This window comes from Scyliorhinus torazame, chromosome 31 (assembly GCF_047496885.1).
Source record: "Scyliorhinus torazame isolate Kashiwa2021f chromosome 31, sScyTor2.1, whole genome shotgun sequence".
Taxonomy (NCBI): domain Eukaryota; kingdom Metazoa; phylum Chordata; class Chondrichthyes; order Carcharhiniformes; family Scyliorhinidae; genus Scyliorhinus; species Scyliorhinus torazame.
In genome coordinates, this window is record NC_092737.1 from 9,493,219 (window position 1) to 9,513,668 (window position 20,450).

At 47.5% G+C, this 20,450-nt stretch overlaps 1 protein-coding gene across 1 annotated transcript in view; it reads left to right on the forward strand.

Moving 5' to 3' along the window:
- The window catches only part of LOC140404660 (eukaryotic translation initiation factor 4E type 2-like), a 57,333-nt gene that overhangs the window by 4,499 nt on the left and 32,384 nt on the right, over nucleotides 1–20,450 (forward strand). Inside the window, exon 2 of the mRNA XM_072493288.1 lies at nucleotides 8,984–9,098. Within this exon, the coding sequence (XP_072349389.1) occupies nucleotides 8,984–9,098 (115 nt within the window). The remainder of the gene's footprint in view (nucleotides 1–8,983; nucleotides 9,099–20,450) is intronic.

The following is a 20,450-nucleotide window of genomic DNA, read 5'->3' on the forward strand; positions in this document are numbered from 1 at the left end:
ATCTCTCTCTCTTTGAATAATATGCTACTTTTCTATTCTTCCTGACAAAACTGTGTGAGATAGAACATAGAACAGTACAGCACAGTACAAGCCCTTCGGCCCATGATGTTGTGCCGACCATTTATCCTAATTTAAGATCAACCTAACCTACACCCCTTCAATTTACTGCTGTCCATGTGCCTGTCCAATGACTCTGACTCCATCACCTCCGCTGGCAGTCCATTACATGCACCCACCACTCTCTGTGTAAAGAACCTACCTCTGACATCTCCCCTATACCTTCCTCCAATCACCTTAAAATTATGTCCCCTTGTGACAGCCACTTCCGCCCTGGGGAAAAGTCTCTGGCTATCCACTCTGTCCATGCCTCTCATCACTTTGTACACCTCTATCAAGTCACCTCTCTACCTTCTTCGCTCCATTGAGAAAAGCCCTAGCTCCCTCAACCTTTCTTCATAAGACATGCCCTCCAGTCCAGGCAGCATCCTGGTAAATCTCCTCTGCACCCTCTCCAAAGCATCCACATCCTTCCTATAATGAGGTGACCAGAACTGGACACAATATTCCAAGTGTGGTCTAACCAGGGTTTTATAAAGCTGCAGCAAAACCTCGGGCCTCTTAAACTCAATCCCCCTGTTAATGAAAGCCAACACACCATATGCCTTCTTAACAACCCTATCAACCTGGGTAGCAACTGAGGGATCTAGGCACGTGGACCCCAAGATCCCTCTGTTCCTCCACATTTCCAAAAATCCTGCCTTTAACCCTGTATTCAGCATTCAAATTCGACCTTCCAAAATGAATCACTTCACATTTATCTAGGTTGAACTCCATCTGCCATTCTCAGCCCAGCTCTGCTTCCCGTCAATGTCCTGTTGTAACCTGCAACAGCCCTCGACACTATCTACAACTCCACCAACCTTTGTGTCATCAGCAAGCCTACTAACCAACCCTTCCACTTTCTCATCCAAGTTATTTATTAAAACCACAAAGAGCAGAGGTCCCAGAACAGATCCCTGCGGGACACCACTGGTCACCGACCTCCAGGCGGAATACTTTCCATCCACTACCACTCGCTGTCTTCTCTCGGCCAGCCAATTCTATATCCAGACAGCCAGATTTCCATGTATTCCAAGCCCCCAAACTTTCTGAATGAGCCTACCATGGGGAACCTTATCAAATGCTATAAATGGTATAGATGGATCAGTACATCTTTACCTGTGCATCCTTTTTGTATGTTTGTCAAACTTGAGAAAAATAATGACCAATGCTTTTTAAACTTCTTAATTAAAATTCCATCCTTGTAAAATTAGGTGGACTAAATGTAGAAATTTACCTTGTTCACCTAGTTTTGATTATCATTGCAAATTCAACCCTTCATTCCACAAAGCATAATTCCATACCAGCAGCATAGTTGACATTGTTCCAGGTAGCATTGGTCCAAAAGTTTGCATTTAACTTTTTATAACTAGATATTTAACAATTCTTCCCTTAAATGAGTCTCCCACATCATTACCTATTTTTTGAGAGTCTATTTCATGCATCTCCAACTTTGTTGGAGAATTTATTATCGCGATCTTTAGTCATCCTGTGACCAAGCTCTCGATCCCCCTTCTAACGCTTCTTTATTCAGCTTGGCATGTGGTTTTTCTCAAGCCGTTGTGAAGTCCCGTTGGATATCTTCCTACAGTGAAGGTGTCACATCATTAGAGATAGGAAGCTCGGAAAATGTGGTGGGAAGCTCTGTTGAATAGGGAGATCATTCGTACGAAAGAGCAAGATGTAGAATCAGTTTGGGTCGAGATAAGAAATAGGAAAGATGGGTTGCTTGTGGTAGTAGTTCTGGACCCTGTAATGGTAGTTACACTGTAGGACAGTGTACACCCGAAAAAATAACTGAGGTATGTAAGGGTAGCACAAGTGGATAGCACTGTGGCTTCACAGCGCCAGGGTCCCAGGTTCCATTCCCCACTGGGTCACTGTCTGTGCGGAGTCTGCATGTTCTCATAAGGACTAGGAGCAGGAGTAGGCCATCTGGTCCCTCGAGCCTGCTCCGCCATTTAATGAGATCATGGCTGATCTTTTGTGGACTCAGCTCCACTTTCCGGCCCGAACACCATAACCCTTAATCCCTTTATTCTTCAAAAAACTATCTATCTTTATCTTATAAACATTTAATGAAGGAGCCTCAAGTGCTTCAGTGGGCAAGGAATTCCATAGATTCACAACCCTTTGGGTGAAGAAGTTCCTCCTAAGCTCAGTCCTAAATCTACTTCCCCTTATTTTGAGGCTATGCCTCCGAGTTCTGCTTTCACCCGCCAGTGGAAACAACCTGCCCGCATCTATCCTATCTATTTCCTTCATAATTTTATATGTTTCTATAAGATCCCCCCGCATCCTTCTAAATTCCAATGAGTACAGTCCCAGTCTACTCAACCTCTCCTCGTAATCCAACCCCCTCAGGTCTGGGATTAACTTAGTGAATCTCCTCTGCACACCCTCCAGCGCCAGTACGTCCATTCTCAGGTAAGGAGACCAAAACTGAACACAATACTCCAGGTGTGGCCTCACTAACACCTTATACAATTGCAGCATAACCTCCCTAGTCTTAAACTCCATCCCTCTAGCAATGAAGGACAAAACTCCATTTGCCTTCTTAATCACCTGTTGCACCTGTAAACCAACATTTTGCGACTCATGCACTAGCACACCCAGGTCTCTCTGCACAGCAGCATGTTTTAATATTTTATCATTTAAATAATAATCCCTTTTGCTGTTGTTCCTACCAAAATGGATAACCTCACATTTGTCAATGTTGTATTCCATCTGCCAGACCCTAGCCCATTCACTTAACATATCCAAATCCCTCTGCAGACTTCCGGTATCCTCTGCACGTTTTGCTTTACCACTCATCTTAGTGTCGTCTGCAAACTTGGACACATTTATTGCTAACTTTTGGTTGCCTCTTAAATGTTGCTCGTTGTGTCTACTTAATTTGCTCTGTTTCTATAACCTTTGCTCTAGAGTCACCAGGTATCTTGTTTAGCACCCTGGGCTAAATCGCTGGTTTTTAAAGCAGACCAAGGCAGGCCAGCAGCACGGTTCAATTCCCGTACCAGCCTCCCCGAACAGGCGCCGTGGCAACTAGGGGCTTTTCACAGTAACTTCATTGACGCCTACTTGTGACAATAAGCAATTTTCATTTTCATTTTTTTTCATTCATCTTTATGATACCACCACAAGGTTCGATTTCAAGTACTGATCAATAACTCAATACACCAGTTAGTAAGTTTCAAATCAAAATACATTTATTATACACAGTCAATCACTACTCATGCATAAAACTCTACTTTCTAGACTATCTCTATACTATAGGCCCATACTTAGCTTTGGAACTGGCCCACCAGGTCAGGGGAACAAATGGCCTTTCGTTCGGGTTCTGAATCTGCAGGCTTCAAAGCTGGTATGGACTAGTAGCTAGGAGCGCCTATCTCATAGCGTGCGTTGACTGGAGACTTACTTGGTTGATGTAGCAGCTAGACAGGTCACTGTCAAGGGTTGGTTCGAGCTGCTGAGTGACCCTGCCAAGAAGGACGAATTGAACTTGGGGACTCTACTTGAAAGTCCCCAGGGGCTTTGCGCCATTCGGGGCGGACCCTGTATCTGGTTCCAAGTGATTGGACTGCGTTCTAATCACTTGGATCGATTTCTCCAATACTGGAGCTGTTCCCTGATCGCTGGGCGGTTCCCAAGTGTCCGTTGGCCTTCCTTTGTCTTGGCTCCTGCTGGCGCCGAGGAGTCTGGCTTGGCCTTATTTACCTTAAATGTTTCCAATTGTTCCCGGGGATCACTCATTAATATGCAGATGGTTGTGAGTTTCAGTGCTGTCTGGGTTTCTGCAAGTTTTAATACACAGGAAACTTTGCACCTGCTAGTTTTTCCTGGCTTGACTGAATTTCACTGCATTCTTTGTGGATCTCCATTTTAAGTCGGGAAGTGGCCATACCCAGGTGGCTACACATTGCACTTGGTCCCCAACTCCAAATCATCTATGTAAATCGTTAACAATTGTGGGCCCAACACTGATCCCTGAGGGACACCACTAGCTACTGATTGCCAACCAGAGAAACACCCATTAATCCCCACTCTTTGCTTTCTATTGATTAACCAATCCTCTATCCATGCCAGTACTTTACCCTTAATGCCATGCATCTTTATCTTATGCAGCAACCATTTGTGTGGCACCTTTTTGAAAGCTTTCTGGAAATCCAGATATACCACATCCATTGGCTCCCCGTTATCTACCGCACTGGTAATGTCCTCAAAAAATTCCACTAAATTAGTTAGGCACGACCTGCCCTTTATGAACCCATGCTGCGTCTGCCCAATGGGACAATTTCCATCCAGATGCCTCACTATTTCTTCCTTGATGATAGCTCCAGCATCTTCCCTACTACCGAAGTTAAGCTAACTGGCCTATAATTACCTGCTTTCTGCCGACCTCCTTTTTTAAACAGTGGTGTACGTTTGCTTATTTCTAATCCGCCGGGACCACCCCAGAGTCGAGTGAATTTTGGTAAATTATCACTAGTGCATTTGCAATTTCCCTGGCCATCTTTTTTAGCATTCTGGGATGCATCCATCAGGGCCAGGAGACTTGACTACCTTTAACCCCATTAGCTTGCCCATCACTACCTCCTTCATTTTCATTTTCGTGATGACTATCATCTCCCCATGTCTGCGTGGGGAATCTAGGACTAATGGACACAGTTTCAAACTAAAAGGTGCTCCTGTTTCCTCTCACAGTCCAAAGACGTGCAGGTTAGGTGAATTGGCCATGCTAAATTGCCCTTAGTGTCCAAAAAGGTTAGGCGTTCACAAGGTACTTTGGGTGGGTCTGTCTGTGGCAGCCATTGTGTCAATATCCAGCACTTTGAAATTTAATATCTCGACTCTAGACAGTGATAAGTTCCAATGGGTCTGAGGTGTGATAATTTTCCACCTTCACCTTAGAAGGTGGCCTTACATTGTCAAGTAGTTTGTTCTCACTCACTCACTCACAAACTGCAAAATCTCCAATCAGTTGAAAAATCGTGTTTTCAAAATTAAAGGGGATGCATGAATCACAAAGTTAGTATGCAAGTACAGCAGCTGGTCAGGAAGGCAGATCATAGAATCATAGAATTTACATTGCTGAAGGAGGCCATTCGGCCCATCGAGTCTACACCAGCCCTTGGAAAATGCACCCTACCAAAGCCCACACATCCACCCTATCCCCGTAACCCCACCTAACCTTTTTTTTGGGGGGGGACACTAAGGGCAATTTAGCATAGCCAATCCACCTAACCTGCACATCTTTGGACTTGGGAGGGAACCGGTGCACCGGAGGAAACACTCACAGACACGGGAAGAACGTGCAGGCTCCGCACAGACAGTGACCCAAGCTGGGTATCGAACCTGGGACCCTGGAGCTGTGAAGCAACTGTGCTAACCACTGTGCTACCGTGCTGCTCCGTAGAGTATTGGCATTTATAGGAAGGGGTATTGAATACAGCAGTGGCAACGTTTAACTGCAGCTATCCAGGGTCTTGACGAGACCTTTTCAAGAATACTGTGTTTTGGTCTTCTTATTTGAAAAATTAAATCCATCACCTTAGAAGCAGATCAGAGAAGGTTCACTCAACCAATATCTGGGATAAAGGAAGGTTTAACAGGTGGGTCTTTACACACTGGAGTTTAGAAGAATTAGAGGTGTTCTCATTGAGGAGATTCAATATGGTGGATACCTGGAGGATGGTTCCACTTGAGGGAGAGAGTAGAATGAGGGGACACAATTTGAGAATAAACGGTCTTCCTTTTAAGGCAGAGGTGACGTGATTTGTATTTCTCTCAGAGCCTTGTTAGTCTGTGGAATTATCTTCCCCAGAGAACAGTGGAGGCTGCGGCTCATTGAATATAATCAAACGCCGAGTTAGAGAGATTTGTGATGCACTTGAGCCAAGGGGATCGACAAGTAAGTGGAGTTGAGACCACACCCAGATCAGTCATGATCTTATCAAATGGTGGAGCAGGCTTGAAGGGCAGAATGGCCTCCTCCTCCTAAGTCCGATGGTCATAAGTGGCTATAGCTATAGGGGCGGCACGGTAGCACAGTGGTTAGCTTCACAGCGCAGAGTCCCGGGTTCGATTCCTGGCTTGGGTCACTGTGTAGAGTCTGCGTGGGTTTCCTCCGGGTGCTTTGGTTTCCTCCCACAAGTCCCGAAAGACATGCTGTTGGGTGAATTGGACATTCTGAATTCTCCCTCTGTGTACCCGAACAGGCGCCGGAATGTGGCGACTAGGCGATTTTCACAGTAACTTCATTGCAGTGTTAATGTAAGCCTACTTGTGACACTAATAAAGATTATTATTAGAGTTTTGTTTGTCACGATAACTGGCCTTTTGTCACACCCGACCATAACCCTGCACCTCATGTGCTTTAGATATGTTTCCCATTTTCTCCTCCGAAATTACAATGGTATTTGTCTCAACCATTCCCTGTGGCAAAACATTCCACCGTCCAGCAACTCTCGAAGAAATTTCTACCACCCCAGTCCTGGCTTCAGTTTTGAATTGATCATCCCCTGTTCCCGATTCTCCAACCTATTCTCCTGATCAGAAGTCATCATCATTTTAAAAGCCTATACTAAATCTCCCAGCCTAGCCTGCTGTGATGGACGTAGCCCTTGTGTCCGAGATCTTTCCTCATGACTATAGTTTCCTGCCCCTGGTATTATCCTAGTGGACCTAACCTGTATTCTCTGTGGCTTTAATGTTCCTTCTATAATGGGGCATCAAAACTACATACAGTACACTATAACTGGTCTAACAAAATGTTTCGTACAAATTTATCATTAATTTTGTACTCTGTGCCCCTATTTATAAAGATCAGAATGTCTTTGGACATTTTTATGACTTCATGCAGCTCCACTCATGCTTTGAAGGAATGAGATAATTGAACCCCTACTGATTCTGTTAATCCACACCCTTTGTTGTCTTTACCTTAAATGTGAGATCCAAGTATTTTACCAGCTTCATCTGCTTCTTCAGGTATTGACAGAGATTTGGGTTCATAAATATCTCCAACTGTTGCCTTTCTTGCCCAACTCCATCCTCATCTAAATAGAAAGTGCCAGCAGGCAATTTGCATCTTAGGCCTGGTGACACAGCCTGCTGTTAAATTATTGTTATCTGTCACGGTACAGACTTACCAGCAGTGGCTCATGGATAATGGTTAGGAGCAGGTCCCTGGGTGGTTTGAATGTTTGTACAGTAGGGGAGAAGGTTGGAGGGATTCAGCTCAAGGTTCCCATGCCAGGTCACCATCCGGGGTTGCTACTAGAGAGCATACATACAGAGACAGGATCAGTTTGTCATGTGAGAGTACTTTTAAGACATGGATGTTTAAGCAATGCACCTTTAAGAAAACAGTGATGTCAGAGAGTGGGTGGGTCTGAGGTCAGGTCAGCCATTTTGCAGGTTTTTAGTTTCAGTTTTGAAAAGAACCTGGCTGGTTTTGCTGAGAGCAGCTAAAAAAGGAATCTGGCTGGTTTTGCTGAGAGCAGCTAAAAAAAGAATCTGGCTGGTTTTGCTGAGAGCAGTTTAAAAGTGCCTGGCTGTTTTGCTGTGAGATGATTAAAAAGTAGAAAGCCAGGTTTGAGAAAGCAGCGTGGGTGTGTCTGTGGGTTTCCAGAGAGCTGCATGAAGAAAAGCAAAGTGCTAGAGCTGAAACCAACCAAGCTAATATATCTCTGCCATTCTACAGAAGCTATATATATCCTTTAACCTGATGTGATTCTGTTTAAAGGTGTTAAGTCTCTTGGAAGTTTGAAGGAACATTGTAAGGAAGTATTTACTGTTGCAATATTTTCTGAGTTATCTTTGAAGTAAGGGGTGTTAAGAGATCCAATGTTTATTTAAGATGTTAAGTTGAGTTCATGGAATAAACAGTGTTTTCTGTTTAAAAACCCACGTGTCCATAATTGTAATCCCACGCCTAGGGAAAAAGACGTGTGCTCTGAAAAGCAACAAATCCATTAAAGGGTGAGGTTGGTTGAACTCCATGATACATTTTGGGGTTCTGAAAGGCCTCGCCCATAACAAGTTCCTTTACAGGCTCGTACAACTGAGAGATCCCAAGTAGAAGCCATTGGCCATGGAATTGTATTGCACAAGAAAACAATCAGATTAGTGCCTAAACATAACAGGCTGTCATCACAGCATCATTTGATCCTGTTAAAGAAGCAATTCCCAGATTGTTTCTGACTCTGGTGTGTATTTATTTCTGTTCTGACTTTCCTCGTGTGGGTCCACCTCAGTTTTGTGTGACTGCTAGGTTGTGGTGGCAATTTATTTTTTAACATCCTGCTACGCTTGTCTCTGTCCATCCTCAGCTCTGTGCATCCTCGTCAGCCCACTCCCTCACTTTGAACTCGAGCCATCCTAATTCAGCTGCCTCCTTTCTTGCCATTCATCTTTGCTGCTTTTATCCCTTTCCTGTTTTTCTGCCCCTCCCCTGAAGGTAGTGGGTTCAATCTCCATTCTTGGATCTGAGTTGATACTCTAGTACTGAGGGAGTGCCATCTTTGAGAAGTGCTGACATTCGGGAAAGACATCAAGCTGAGGTTGCAAATATCTGTTCAGGTGGATATAGACGAACCTGGTGTCCTTGCCAACATTTGTCGCAATATGCACTTCCCAAATCAGATAATGCAGTCATTTGTTGTGTGTGAGGCCATACTGCAGGCAAATTTGTTGCTCCGTTTGCCAAAAAGCCAGTGACTCCATTTCGAAAGGCAATGCGTTGGGTGTGAACCACTTTCTGAGAACCCTGAGGCCAATTAAACACAATTGTTTTCTTCAGCCACAACAACAAAGTTCCATCACAGGAGTGTGACCGTAACAAGATGCGATACTGAGCCCTGTGTATGTTCTGTCTTTGTAGCCTGAAAGATGATGATAGTGGAGACCATGAACACAGTGAAGAGAGTGAGGCATTGAAAGAGAAAGATGTCGAAATATGTGACCAGGAAAAGACACAAAACACAGCTAAACGAAAGGTAATCATTGGCATTTCCTTAAACAGCCTGTAACCCGCATTGTTGCTCCAGCATTCAAAGGATACAGTGGTATTATTGTTTACAGACTGGCGAAATTACCGGGCAGGATTTTTTGCAGTGGCGCTGGTTGTTATGTGTTGACTTCGAAACACTTAGGGCAGGTTTATACCTGCAATTGTGAGGCAGCCAGCATATCGGAGAATCTGCTGGCCCCAATTCCTGACGTTCATAGAATCCCTACAGTGCAGAAGGAGACCACTTGGCCCATCAAGTCAGCACCGACTCTTCCAAAGAGCACTCTACCTAGACCCACGCATTGACCCCTCCCCGTAACCCTGCGTATTGACCATGGCCAATCCACCTGACTCGCATGTCTTTGGACACTAAGGGGCATTTTAGCAGGGCCAATCCACCTCACCTGGTTGCAGATATTGCTCCCAAATGAGTAGCTTTAGAATCATAGAATTTACAGCGCAGAATGAGGCCATTCGTCCCATCGAGTCTACACCGGCTCTTGGAAAGAGCACCCTACCCAAGCCCACACCTCCACCCTATCCCCATAACCCAGTAACCCCACCCAACACTAAGGGCAATTTTGAACACTAAGGGCAATTTATCATGGCCAATCCACCTAACCTGCACATCTTTGGACTGTGGGAGGAAACCGGAGCACCCGGAGGAAACCCACGCACACACGGGGAGGATGTGCAGGAATCGAACCTGGGACCCTGGAGCTGTGAAGCAATTGTGCTATCCACAATGCTACCGTGCTGCCCTTTAGGAGCCAGTTGGCAGGATTCCATGTAACATTGGTGCGTGTACAAGGGATCAAGCATCATCCCAGTGAGCTTGGCTGTGTAACGTTTGACTCAGCGGGTAATGGGTTCAAGACCTTCCTGCAGAACCTTTCTTCCTACCAAAGGCTGATCATCCATTGCAGCACTGAAATGCGACATTAAACCGAGGCCTTGTCGGTTCACATGTAAAAGTTGGCACATATTGAAGAAGAGTATATCCCCTTCCTCTTCTAACATTCACTGCGATCGGTGATGGGCAGCCTGGGCTACTGAGCGGGCCACATGGATGGCCCTCCTTCATTTCAATGGGCCGCGCGATTGAAATCGGGCATATTCACTCAGTGACCCTTGAATAAGATTCAATGCATTTAATACACACCAAATATTTCTTAACAAGTTATAGAAAATGCTTAATCATTCTTATATTAATAGAAATGTCACCAACTTCAAGTGGTAAAAACAAAATTAAATATGTCCGTTTGATTGCATGCAGAGGGAGTGCACGGTTCTCACAGTCAATGTGGGCAACCATTGCACACCTCGCGTCACTTTCCCTTGCTTTACGTGCATATATTTTCAGTCATTCCCGTAGGAAAAATGCTAAGTGAACATAGAACATACAGTGCAGAAGGAGGCCATTAGGCCCATCAAGTCTGCACCGACCCACCAAAGCCCTCACTTACACCCTATCTCTGTACCCCAATAACCCCTCCTAACCTTTAGTCACTAAGGGCAATTTATCATGGCCAATCCACCTAACCTGCACATCTTTGGACTGTGGGAGGAAACCCACGCAGACACAGGGAGAACGTGCAGACTCCGCACAGACAGTGACCCAGCGGGGAATCAAACCTGGGACCCTGGTGCTGTGAAGGCACAGTGCTATCCACTTGTGCTGCCCACAAAAAAAAACACTTCATCCGGGGGTGGGATAACACTTCGTTGCTGGGTGGGATCGAACCACCACTTTTTCGGTTAACAGCCGAACGTGCTAACCGATTGCACGTTGGATAGATGGAAAAAAGTGGATGGAAACCAGCGGAGCATGGTAACCCTGCGAGTGGGCAACAATCAGCAAAATGTCTGGTGGGCCGCACTCAGAACCCAGATGGGCCCCGGGCCGCAGCACCACTGGATTTGATCATTGATCTGAAACCTAACACCCATTCTGGTTCCATAACCCTCAGAACCCTTGGCTAGCAAAATCTATTGATCTCAGATTTTAAAATAAGTACTTGAGCCAACATCAATTTTTCATGGGAGAGAGTTACACACGTCTACCACCATTTATGTAAAGAAGTGTTTCATAACTGCTTCCCTAAATGGCTCAGCTCTGATCTACCCTTGTCCTGGACTCCGCACCAGTGGGAAATATTTCGCTCTAGCTTCTCAATTCATTTTAAAATTGTAAAAACCTCAAATAAATCACCCCATTAACTTTCTGTATTCTGGGAAATACAAGTTTAGTTTATGTACACTCTCCTCATAATATAAACCTTAGAGCTCTGGGAATTCCAGTGTCTTCCTGTACAGCTAGGGTTTAGTGAAACGCTTAGAACATAGAACATTATAACGCAGTACAGGCCCTTCGGCCCTCGATGTTGCGCCGACCTGTGAAACCACTCTGAAGCCCATCTACACTATTCCCTTATCGTCCATATGTCTATCCAATGACCATTTGAATGCCCCTAGTGTTGGCGAGTCCACTACTGTTGCAGGCAGGGCATTCCACGCCCTTACTACTCTCTGAGTAAAGAGCCTACCTCTAACATCTGTCATATCTATCTCCCCTCAATTTAAAGCTATGTCCCCTCGTGCTAGACATCACCATCCAAGGAAAAAGGCTCTCACTGTCCACCCTATCCAATCCTCTAATCATCTTGTATGTCTCAATTAAGTCACCTCTTAACCTTCTTCTCTCTAATGAAAACAGCCTCAAGTCCCTCAGCCTTCCCTCATAAGATCTTCCCTCCATACCAGGCAACATTCTGGTAAATCTCCTGTGCACCCTTTCCAATGCTTCCACATCCTTCCTATAATGCGGCGACCAGAATTGCACGTAATACTCCAAATGCGGCCGCACCAGAGTTTTGTACAGCTGCAACATGACCTCATGGCTCCGAAACTCATTCCCTCTACCAATAAAAGCTAACAACCCTTTCAACCTGGGTGGCAACTTTCAGGGATCTATGTACATGGACACCGAGATCTCTCTGCTCATCCACACTGCCAAGAATCTTACCATTAGCCCAGTACTCTGTCTTCCTGTTATTCCTTCCAAAATGAATCACCTCACACTTTTCTGCATTAAACTCCATTTGCCACCTCTCAGCCCAGCGCTGCAGCTTATCTATGTCCCTCTGTAACTTGTAACATCCTTCTGCACTGTCCACAACCCCACCGACTTTAGTGTCATCTGCAAATTTACTCACCCATCCTTCTACACCCTCCTCCAGGTCATTTATAAAAATGACAAACAGCAGTGGCCCCAAAACAGATCCTTGTGGTACACCACTAGTAACTGGACTCCAGCCTGAACATTTTCCATCAACCACCACCCTTTGTCTTCTTCCAGCTAGCCAATTTCTGATCCAAACTGCTAAATCACCCTGAATCCCATGCCTCCGTATTTTCTGCAGTAGCCTACCGTGGGGAACCTTATCAAACGCTTTACTGAAATCCATATACACCACATCAACTGCTTTACCCTCGTCCACCTGTTTGGTCACCTTCTCAAAGAACTCAATAAGGTTTGTGAGGCACAACCTACCCTTCACAAAACCGTGTTGACTATCTCTAATCAAATTATTCCTTTCCAGATGATTATACATCCTATCTCTTATAAACCTTTCCAAGATTTTGCCCACAACAGAAGTAAGGCTCACTGGTCTATAGTCACCGGGGTTGTCTCTACTCCCCTTCTTGAACAAGGGGACAACATTTGCTATCCTCCAGTCTTCTGGCACTATTCCTGTAGACAAAGATGACTTAAAGATCAAAGCCAAAGGCTCAGCAATCTCCTCCCTAGCTTCCCAGAGAATCCTAGGATAAATCCCATCCGGCCCAGGGGGCTTATCTATTTTCACACTTTCCAGAATTGCTAACACCTCCTCCTTATGAACCTCAAGCCCTTCTAGTCTAGTAGCCTGAATCTCAGTATTCTCCTCGACAACATTGTCTTTTTCCTGTGTGAATACTGATGAAAAATATTCATTTAGCACCTCTCCTATCTCCTCGGACTCCACGCACAACTTCCCACTACTGTCCTTGACTGGCCCTACTCTTACCCTAGTCATTCTTTTATTCCTGACATATCGATAGAAAGCTTTAGGGTTATCCTTGATCCTACCTGCCAAAGACCTCTCATGTCCCCTCCTGGCTCTTCTTAGTTCTCTCTTTAGGTCCTTCCTAGCTAACTTGTAACTCTAGAGCGCCCTACCTGAACCTTCATGTCTCATCTTTACATAAGCCTCCTTCTTCCTCTTATCATAGAATTTACAGTGCAGAAGGAGGCCATCCGGCCCATCGAGTCTGCACTGGCTCTTGGAAGAGCGCCCTACCCATGGTCAACACCTCCACCCTATCCCCATAACCCAGTAACCCGACCCAACACTAAGGGCAATTTTTGATCCCACCTGCCAAAGACTTCTCATGTCCCCTCCAGGCTCTTCTTAGCTCTCTCTTTAGGTCCTTCCTAGCTAACTTGTAACTCTCGAGCGCCCTAACTGAACCTTCATGTCTCATCTTTACATAAGCCTCCTTTCTCTCGACAAAGTGTTTCGACTGCTTTAGTAAACCACGGTTCCCTCGCTCGACCACTTCCTCCCTGCCTGACAGGTACATACTTATCAAGGACACGCAGTAGCTGTTCCTTGAACAAGCTCCACATTTCCATTGTGCCCATCCCCTGCAGTTGTTTCTCCATCCGATGCATCCTAAGTCTTGCCTCATCGCACCATAATTGCCTTTCCCCCAGATATAACTCTTGCCCTGCGGTATATACCTATCCCTTTCCATCACAAAAGTAAACGTAATCGAATTGTGGTCACTATCACCAAAGTGCTCACCTACCTCCAAATCTAACACCTGTCCTGGTTCATTACCCAGTACCAAATCCAATATGGCCTCGCTTCTCGTTGGCCTATCTACATACTGTGTCAGGAAACCCTCCTGCACACATTGGACAAAAACGGACCCATCTAAAATACTCGAACTATAGCGTTTCCAGTCAATATTTGGAAAGTTAAAGTCCCCCATAACAACTACCCTGTTGCTTTCGCTCTTATCCAGAATCATCTTTGCAATCCTTTCCTCTACATCTCTGAAACTTTTCGGAGGCCTATAGAAAACCCCTAACAGGGTGACCTCTCCTTTCCTGTTTCTAACCTCAGCCCATACTCCCTCAGTAGACGAGTCCTCATCAAACGTCCTTTCTGCCACCGTAATACTCTCCTTAACTAACTATGCCACCCCTCCCCCTCGTTTACCACCTTCCCTGAGCTTACTGAAATACTTAAACCCCGGCACCTGCAACAACCATTCCTGTCCCTGCTCTATCCATGTCTCCGAAATGGCCACAACATCCAAGTCCCAGGTACCAACCCATGTCGCAAGTTCACCCACCTTATTCCGGATGCTCCTGGCATTGAAGAAGACACACTTTAAACCACCTTCCTGCCTGCCGGTACACTCCTGCAACTTTGAAACCTTCCCCATGACCTCACTACTCTCAACCTCCTGTATACTGGAGCTACAATTCAGGTTCCCAAGCCCCTGCTGAACTAGTTTAAACTCTCCCGAAGAGCATTAGCAAATTTACCCCCCAGGATATTGGCACCCCTCTGGTCCAGGTGTAGACCATCCCGTTTATAGAGGTCCCACCGACCCCAGAATGAGCCCCAATTATCCAGAAATCTGAAACCCTCCCTCCTGCACCATCCCTGTAGCCACGTGTTCAACTCCTCTCCCTCCCTATTCCTCGTCTCGCTAGCACGTGGCACGGGTAACAACCCAGAGATAATAACTCTGTTTGTCCTAGATCTAAGTTTCCACCCTAGCTCCCTGAATTCCTGCCTTACATCCCTATCCCTTTTCCTACCTATGTCGTTGGTACCTACGTGGACCACGACTTGGGGCTGCTCCCCCTCTCCCTTAAGGATCCCGAAAACACTATCCGAGACAATTCGCACCCTGGCACCTGGGAGGCAATACACCAACCATGAGTCTCTCTCGTTCCCACAGAACTCTATCTATCCCCCTAACTATGGAGTCTCCAATGACTAATGCTCTACTCCTCTCCCCCCTTCCCTTCTGAGCAACAGGGACAGACTCTGTGCCGGAGACCTGTACCCCATGGCTTAACCCTGGTAAGTCTCCCCCCCCCCCCCCCAACAGTATCCAAAGCGGTATACTTGTTACTAAGGGGAACGACCACAGGGGATCCCTGTACTGACTGCTTCCTCCCAGCCCTCATCACCGTCACCCATCTATCTTTATTCGTCGGAGTAACTACATCCCTGAAGCTTCTATCTATGACCACCTCTGTCTCCCGAATGATCCGAAGTTCATCCAGCTCCAGCTCCAGTTCCCTAACGTGGTTTCTGAGGAGCTGGAGATGGGTGCACTTCCCACAGATGAAATCAGCAGGGACACTGACGGCGTTCCTCCCCTCAAACATTCTGCAGGAGGAGCATTGCACTACCTTCCCTGCCATCCCCTCTAGATAAAAAAAGAAAGAGCTTACCTGTTATTCACTCCCCTTCTCAGCAAGCACTCACTCAGCAGCCTCTGCACCCCGCACGATAACACGTGAAGGAAAATAAAAGAAAAACTACTTACCAGTCACCAGCCAATCCCTTACCTGCAAGCTGTGACGTCACAGTTCAACTTCTACCTGCCCTCGAGCCTTCCCCTTGATCTTTACAGCGGTTGTTTTTTTTTTTGGTTAGAGGAGGGAAACACTGAAGAAGTGTTTTGGGTTTAAGTGTCACTTGACCGACTTCCGGGTGCGGCGATGACCAGCTGAGTCGCACGTTTCGGCAGCTCCCGGTGAAACGGACTTTTGGGCTCTTGATAGGAGCCCCAACGGCAATTTTGACGGCTAAAAACACTGTGCGGTAAACCAGAAGGGAATCCCCCCTGGATACGGATGAAAAAGGAGGAGAAAGTGGCCGGATTGCAGTGGATCCTTTAGAACAGCGGCAAGGAAGGCAAGCAACAACCAAGATGGCGTCGGAAGGTGGCAGTTTAACATGGGGCCCTGAACAACAAGAGTTCTTGAAATGCTGTGTGGAAGAGCTCAAAAAGGAAATGAAGAAAGAGCTGTTGGCCCCGATACTACAGGCGATCGAAGGGCTAAAGGAAGAACAAAAGACCCAGGAGCGGGAGCTTCGGGTCGTGAAGGCAAAGGGAGCCGAGAATGAGGACGATATACAGGGCCTGGTGGTGAAGACGGAGACGCAGGAGGCACATCAGAAACGATGTGTGGAAAGGTTGGAGGCACTGGAGAACAACGCAAGGAGGAACAACCTGGGGATTCTTGGTCTTCCTGAAGGTGCGGAGGGAGCGGACGTCGGGGCATATGTGAGCACGATGCTGCACTCGTTAATGGGAGCGGAGGCCCCGGCGGGTCCGTTGGAGGTGGAGGGAGCATACCGAGTGATGGCGCGAGGACCAAGAGCAGGAGAAATTCCCAGAGCCATAGTGGTGAGATTCCTCCGTTTTAAGGATAGAGAAATGGTCCTTAGATGGGCAAAGAAAACTCGGAGCAGTAAATGGGAGAACGCGGTGATCCGCGTTTATCAAGACTGGAGTGCGGAGGTGGCGAGAAGGAGGGCGAGCTTTAATCGGGCCAAGGCGGTGCTTCATAAAAAGAAGATAAAATTTGGAATGCTGCAACCGGCAAGACTGTGGGTCACATATCGAGGGAGGCACCACTACTTTGAGACGGCGGATGAAGCGTGGACTTTTATTGTGGAAGAAAAACTGGAATGAGCGGGTTATTAAAAAGAACATTTGAACAAAGTGGTGGGGCGAATGTGGGGGGCGAAGAGGGGGGTTAAAAAGGGGGGAAAGAGGAGTTTTGTGTACTAATCCTGCGATGTGGTAACTTTTCTCTCTTCCACAGGTGGTGATGAGGGGAGGTGGAGGAGATGGGGCGTTGGCCATTGGGGGTGGGGCCAAGGGAGAAGCGCGGGCTTGGTTCCCGCGCTATGATAATCATGGCGGGAATAGAGAAGCAGGAAGGAGGGGGCGTCGCACGGTGCGAGCCGAGGTCACGGGGGGAAGCCGAGGTCACGGGGGGAAGCCGAGGTCGGCCAGAGTTTGCTGACTTCTGGGAGCAACATGGGGGGAGTAATTACGCTAGCGGGGGATCTAGCGGGGGTGGGTGGGAGGGGGGAGTTACTGGGTTGCTGCTGCTGGGGAGAGGGGGGAGCCGGAATGGGGTGGGGTGGGCGGGGGGGCGCCGCCTGGGGGAGATACAGCTGCGTGGGAACCGGGTGAGGAGCTGGAAAAAGGGGGTGGCTAATCGACAAAGGGGGGGGGGGTAGGAAGCCCCCCAACCCGGCTGATCACGTGGAACGTGAGAGGGCTGAACGGGCCGATAAAGAGGGCACGGGTACTCGCACACCTTAAGAAACTTAAGGCAGATGTGGTTATGTTACAGGAAACGCACCTGAAACTGATAGACCAGGTTAGGCTACGCAAAGGATGGGTGGGGCAGGTATTCCATTCGGGGCTCGATGCGAAAAACAGGGGGGTGGCTATATTAGTGGGGAAGCGGGTAATGTTCGAGGCAAAGACTATAGTGGCGGATAACGGGGGCAGATACGTGATGGTGAGTGGCAAACTACAGGGGGAGACGGTGGTTTTGGTAAACGTATATGCCCCGAACTGGGATGATGCCAATTTTATGAGGCGGATGCTAGGACGCATTCCGGACCTAGAGATGGGAAAGCTGATAATGGGGGGAGATTTTAATACGGTGTTGGAACCAGGGCTGGATAGGTCGAAGTCCAGGACTGGAAGGAGGCCGGCAGCAGCCAAGGTACTTAAAGATTTTATGGAGCAGATGGGAGGTGTAGACCCGTGGAGATTTAGCAGACCTAGGAGTAAGGAGTTCTCGTTTTTCTCCTATGTCCATAAAGTCTACTCGCGAATAGACTTTTTTGTGCTGGGAAGGGCGTTGATCCCGAAGGTGAGGGGAACGGAGTATACGGCTATAGCCATTTCGGATCACGCTCCACACTGGGTAGACTTGGAGATAGGGGAGGAAACAGGAGGGCGCCCACCCTGGAGAATGGACATGGGACTAATGGCAGATGAGGGGGGTGTCTAAGGGTGAGGGGGTGCATTGAAAAGTACTTGGAACTCAATGATAATGGGGAGGTCCAGGTGGGAGTGGTCTGGGAGGCGCTGAAGGCGGTGGTTAGAGGGGAGCTGATATCAATAAGGGCACATAAAGGGAAGCAGGAGAGTAAGGAACGGGAGCGGTTGCTGCAAGAACTTTTGAGGGTGGACAGACAATATGCGGAAGCACCGGAGGAGGGACTGTACAGGGAAAGGCAAAGGCTACATGTAGAATTTGACTTGCTGACTACGGGCACTGCAGAGGCACAATGGAGGAAGGCACAGGGTGTACAGTACGAATATGGGGAGGTTACTGGCACACCAATTGAGGAAAAGGGGAGCAGCGAGGGAAATAGGGGGAGTGAGGGATGAGGAAGGAGAGATGGAGCGGGGAGCGGAGAGAGTGAATGGAGTGTTCAAGACATTTTATAAAAAATTATATGAAGCTCAACCCCCGGATGGGAGGGAGAGAATGATGGGCTTCTTGGATCGGCTGGAATTTCCCAAGGTGGAAGAGCAGGAAAGGGTGGGACTGGGAGCACAGATCGAGGTAGAAGAAGTGGTGAAAGGAATTAGGAGCATGCAGGCGGGAAAGGCCCCGGGACCGGATGGATTCCCAGTCGAATTCTATAGAAAATATGTGGACTTGCTCGCCCCGGTATTGACGAGGACCTTTAATGAGGCAAAGGAAAGGGGACAGCTGCCCCCGACTATGTCTGAAGCAACGATATCGCTTCTCTTAAAGAAGGAAAAGGACCCGCTACAATGCGGGTCCTATAGACCTATTTCCCTCCTAAATGTAGATGCCAAGATCCTGGCCAAGGTAATGGCAATGAGAATAGAGGAATGTGTCCCGGGGGTGGTCCACGAGGACCAAACTGGGTTTGTGAAGGGGAGACAGCTGAACACGAATACACGGAGGCTGTTAGGGGTAATGATGATGGCCCCACCAGAGGGAGAAACGGAGATAGTAGTGGCGATGGATGCCGAGAAAGCATTTGATAGAGTGGAGTGGGATTATTTGTGGGAGGTGTTGAGGAGATTTGGTTTTGGAGAGGGGTATGTTAGCTGGGTGCAGCTGTTGTATAGGGCCCCGATGGCGAGCGTGGTCACGAATGGACGGGGATCTGCATATTTTCGGCTCCATAGAGGGACAAGGCAGGGATGCCCTCTGTCCCCATTATTGTTTGCACTGGCGATTGAGCCCCTGGCGATAGCGTTGAGAGGTTCCAAGAAGTGGAGGGGAGTACTTAGAGGAGGAGAAGAACACCTGAAATCTTTGTATGCGGACGATTTGCTACTATACGTGGCAGACCCGGTGGAGGGGATGCCAGAAATAATGCGGATACTTGGGGAGTTTGGGGATTTTTCAGGGTATAAATTGAACATGGGGAAAAGTGAGTTGTTTGTGGTGCATCCAGGGGAGCAGAGTAGAGAAATAGAGAACCTACCGTTGAGGAAGGTAACAAGGGACTTTCGTTACCTGGGGATCCAGATAGCCAAGAATTGGGGCACATTGCATAGGTTAAATTTAACGCGGTTGGTGGAACAGATGGAGGAGGATTTCAAGAGATGGGATATGGTATCCCTGTCACTGGCAGGGAGGGTGCAGGCGGTTAAGATGGTGGTCCTCCCGAGATTCCTCTTTGTGTTTCAGTGCCTCCCGGTGGTGATCACGAAGGCTTTTTTTAAAAGGATTGAAAAGAGCATCATGGGTTTTGTGTGGGCCGGGAAGACCCCGAGAGTGAGGAAGGGATTCTTACAGCGTAGCAGGGATAGGGGGGGGCTGGCACTACCGAGCCTAAGTGAGTATTATTGGGCCGCTAATATTTCAATGGTAAGTAAGTGGATGGGAGAGGAGGAGGGAGCGGCGTGGAAGAGATTAGAGAGGGCGTCCTGTAGGGGGACTAGCCTACAGGCTATGGTGACAGCCCCATTGCCGTTCTCACCGAGGAACTACACCACAAGCCCGGTGGTGGTGGCTACACTGAAGATTTGGGGACAGTGGAGACGGCATAAGGGAAAGACTGGAGCCTTGGGGGGGTCCCCGATAAGAAACAACCATAGGTTTGCCCCGGGGGGAATGGATGGCGGATATGGAATGTGGCAAAGAGCAGGAATAACGCAACTGAAAGATCTGTTTGTGGATGGGAAGTTCGCGAGTCTGGGAGCGCTGACCGAGAAATATGGGTTGCCCCAAGGGAAT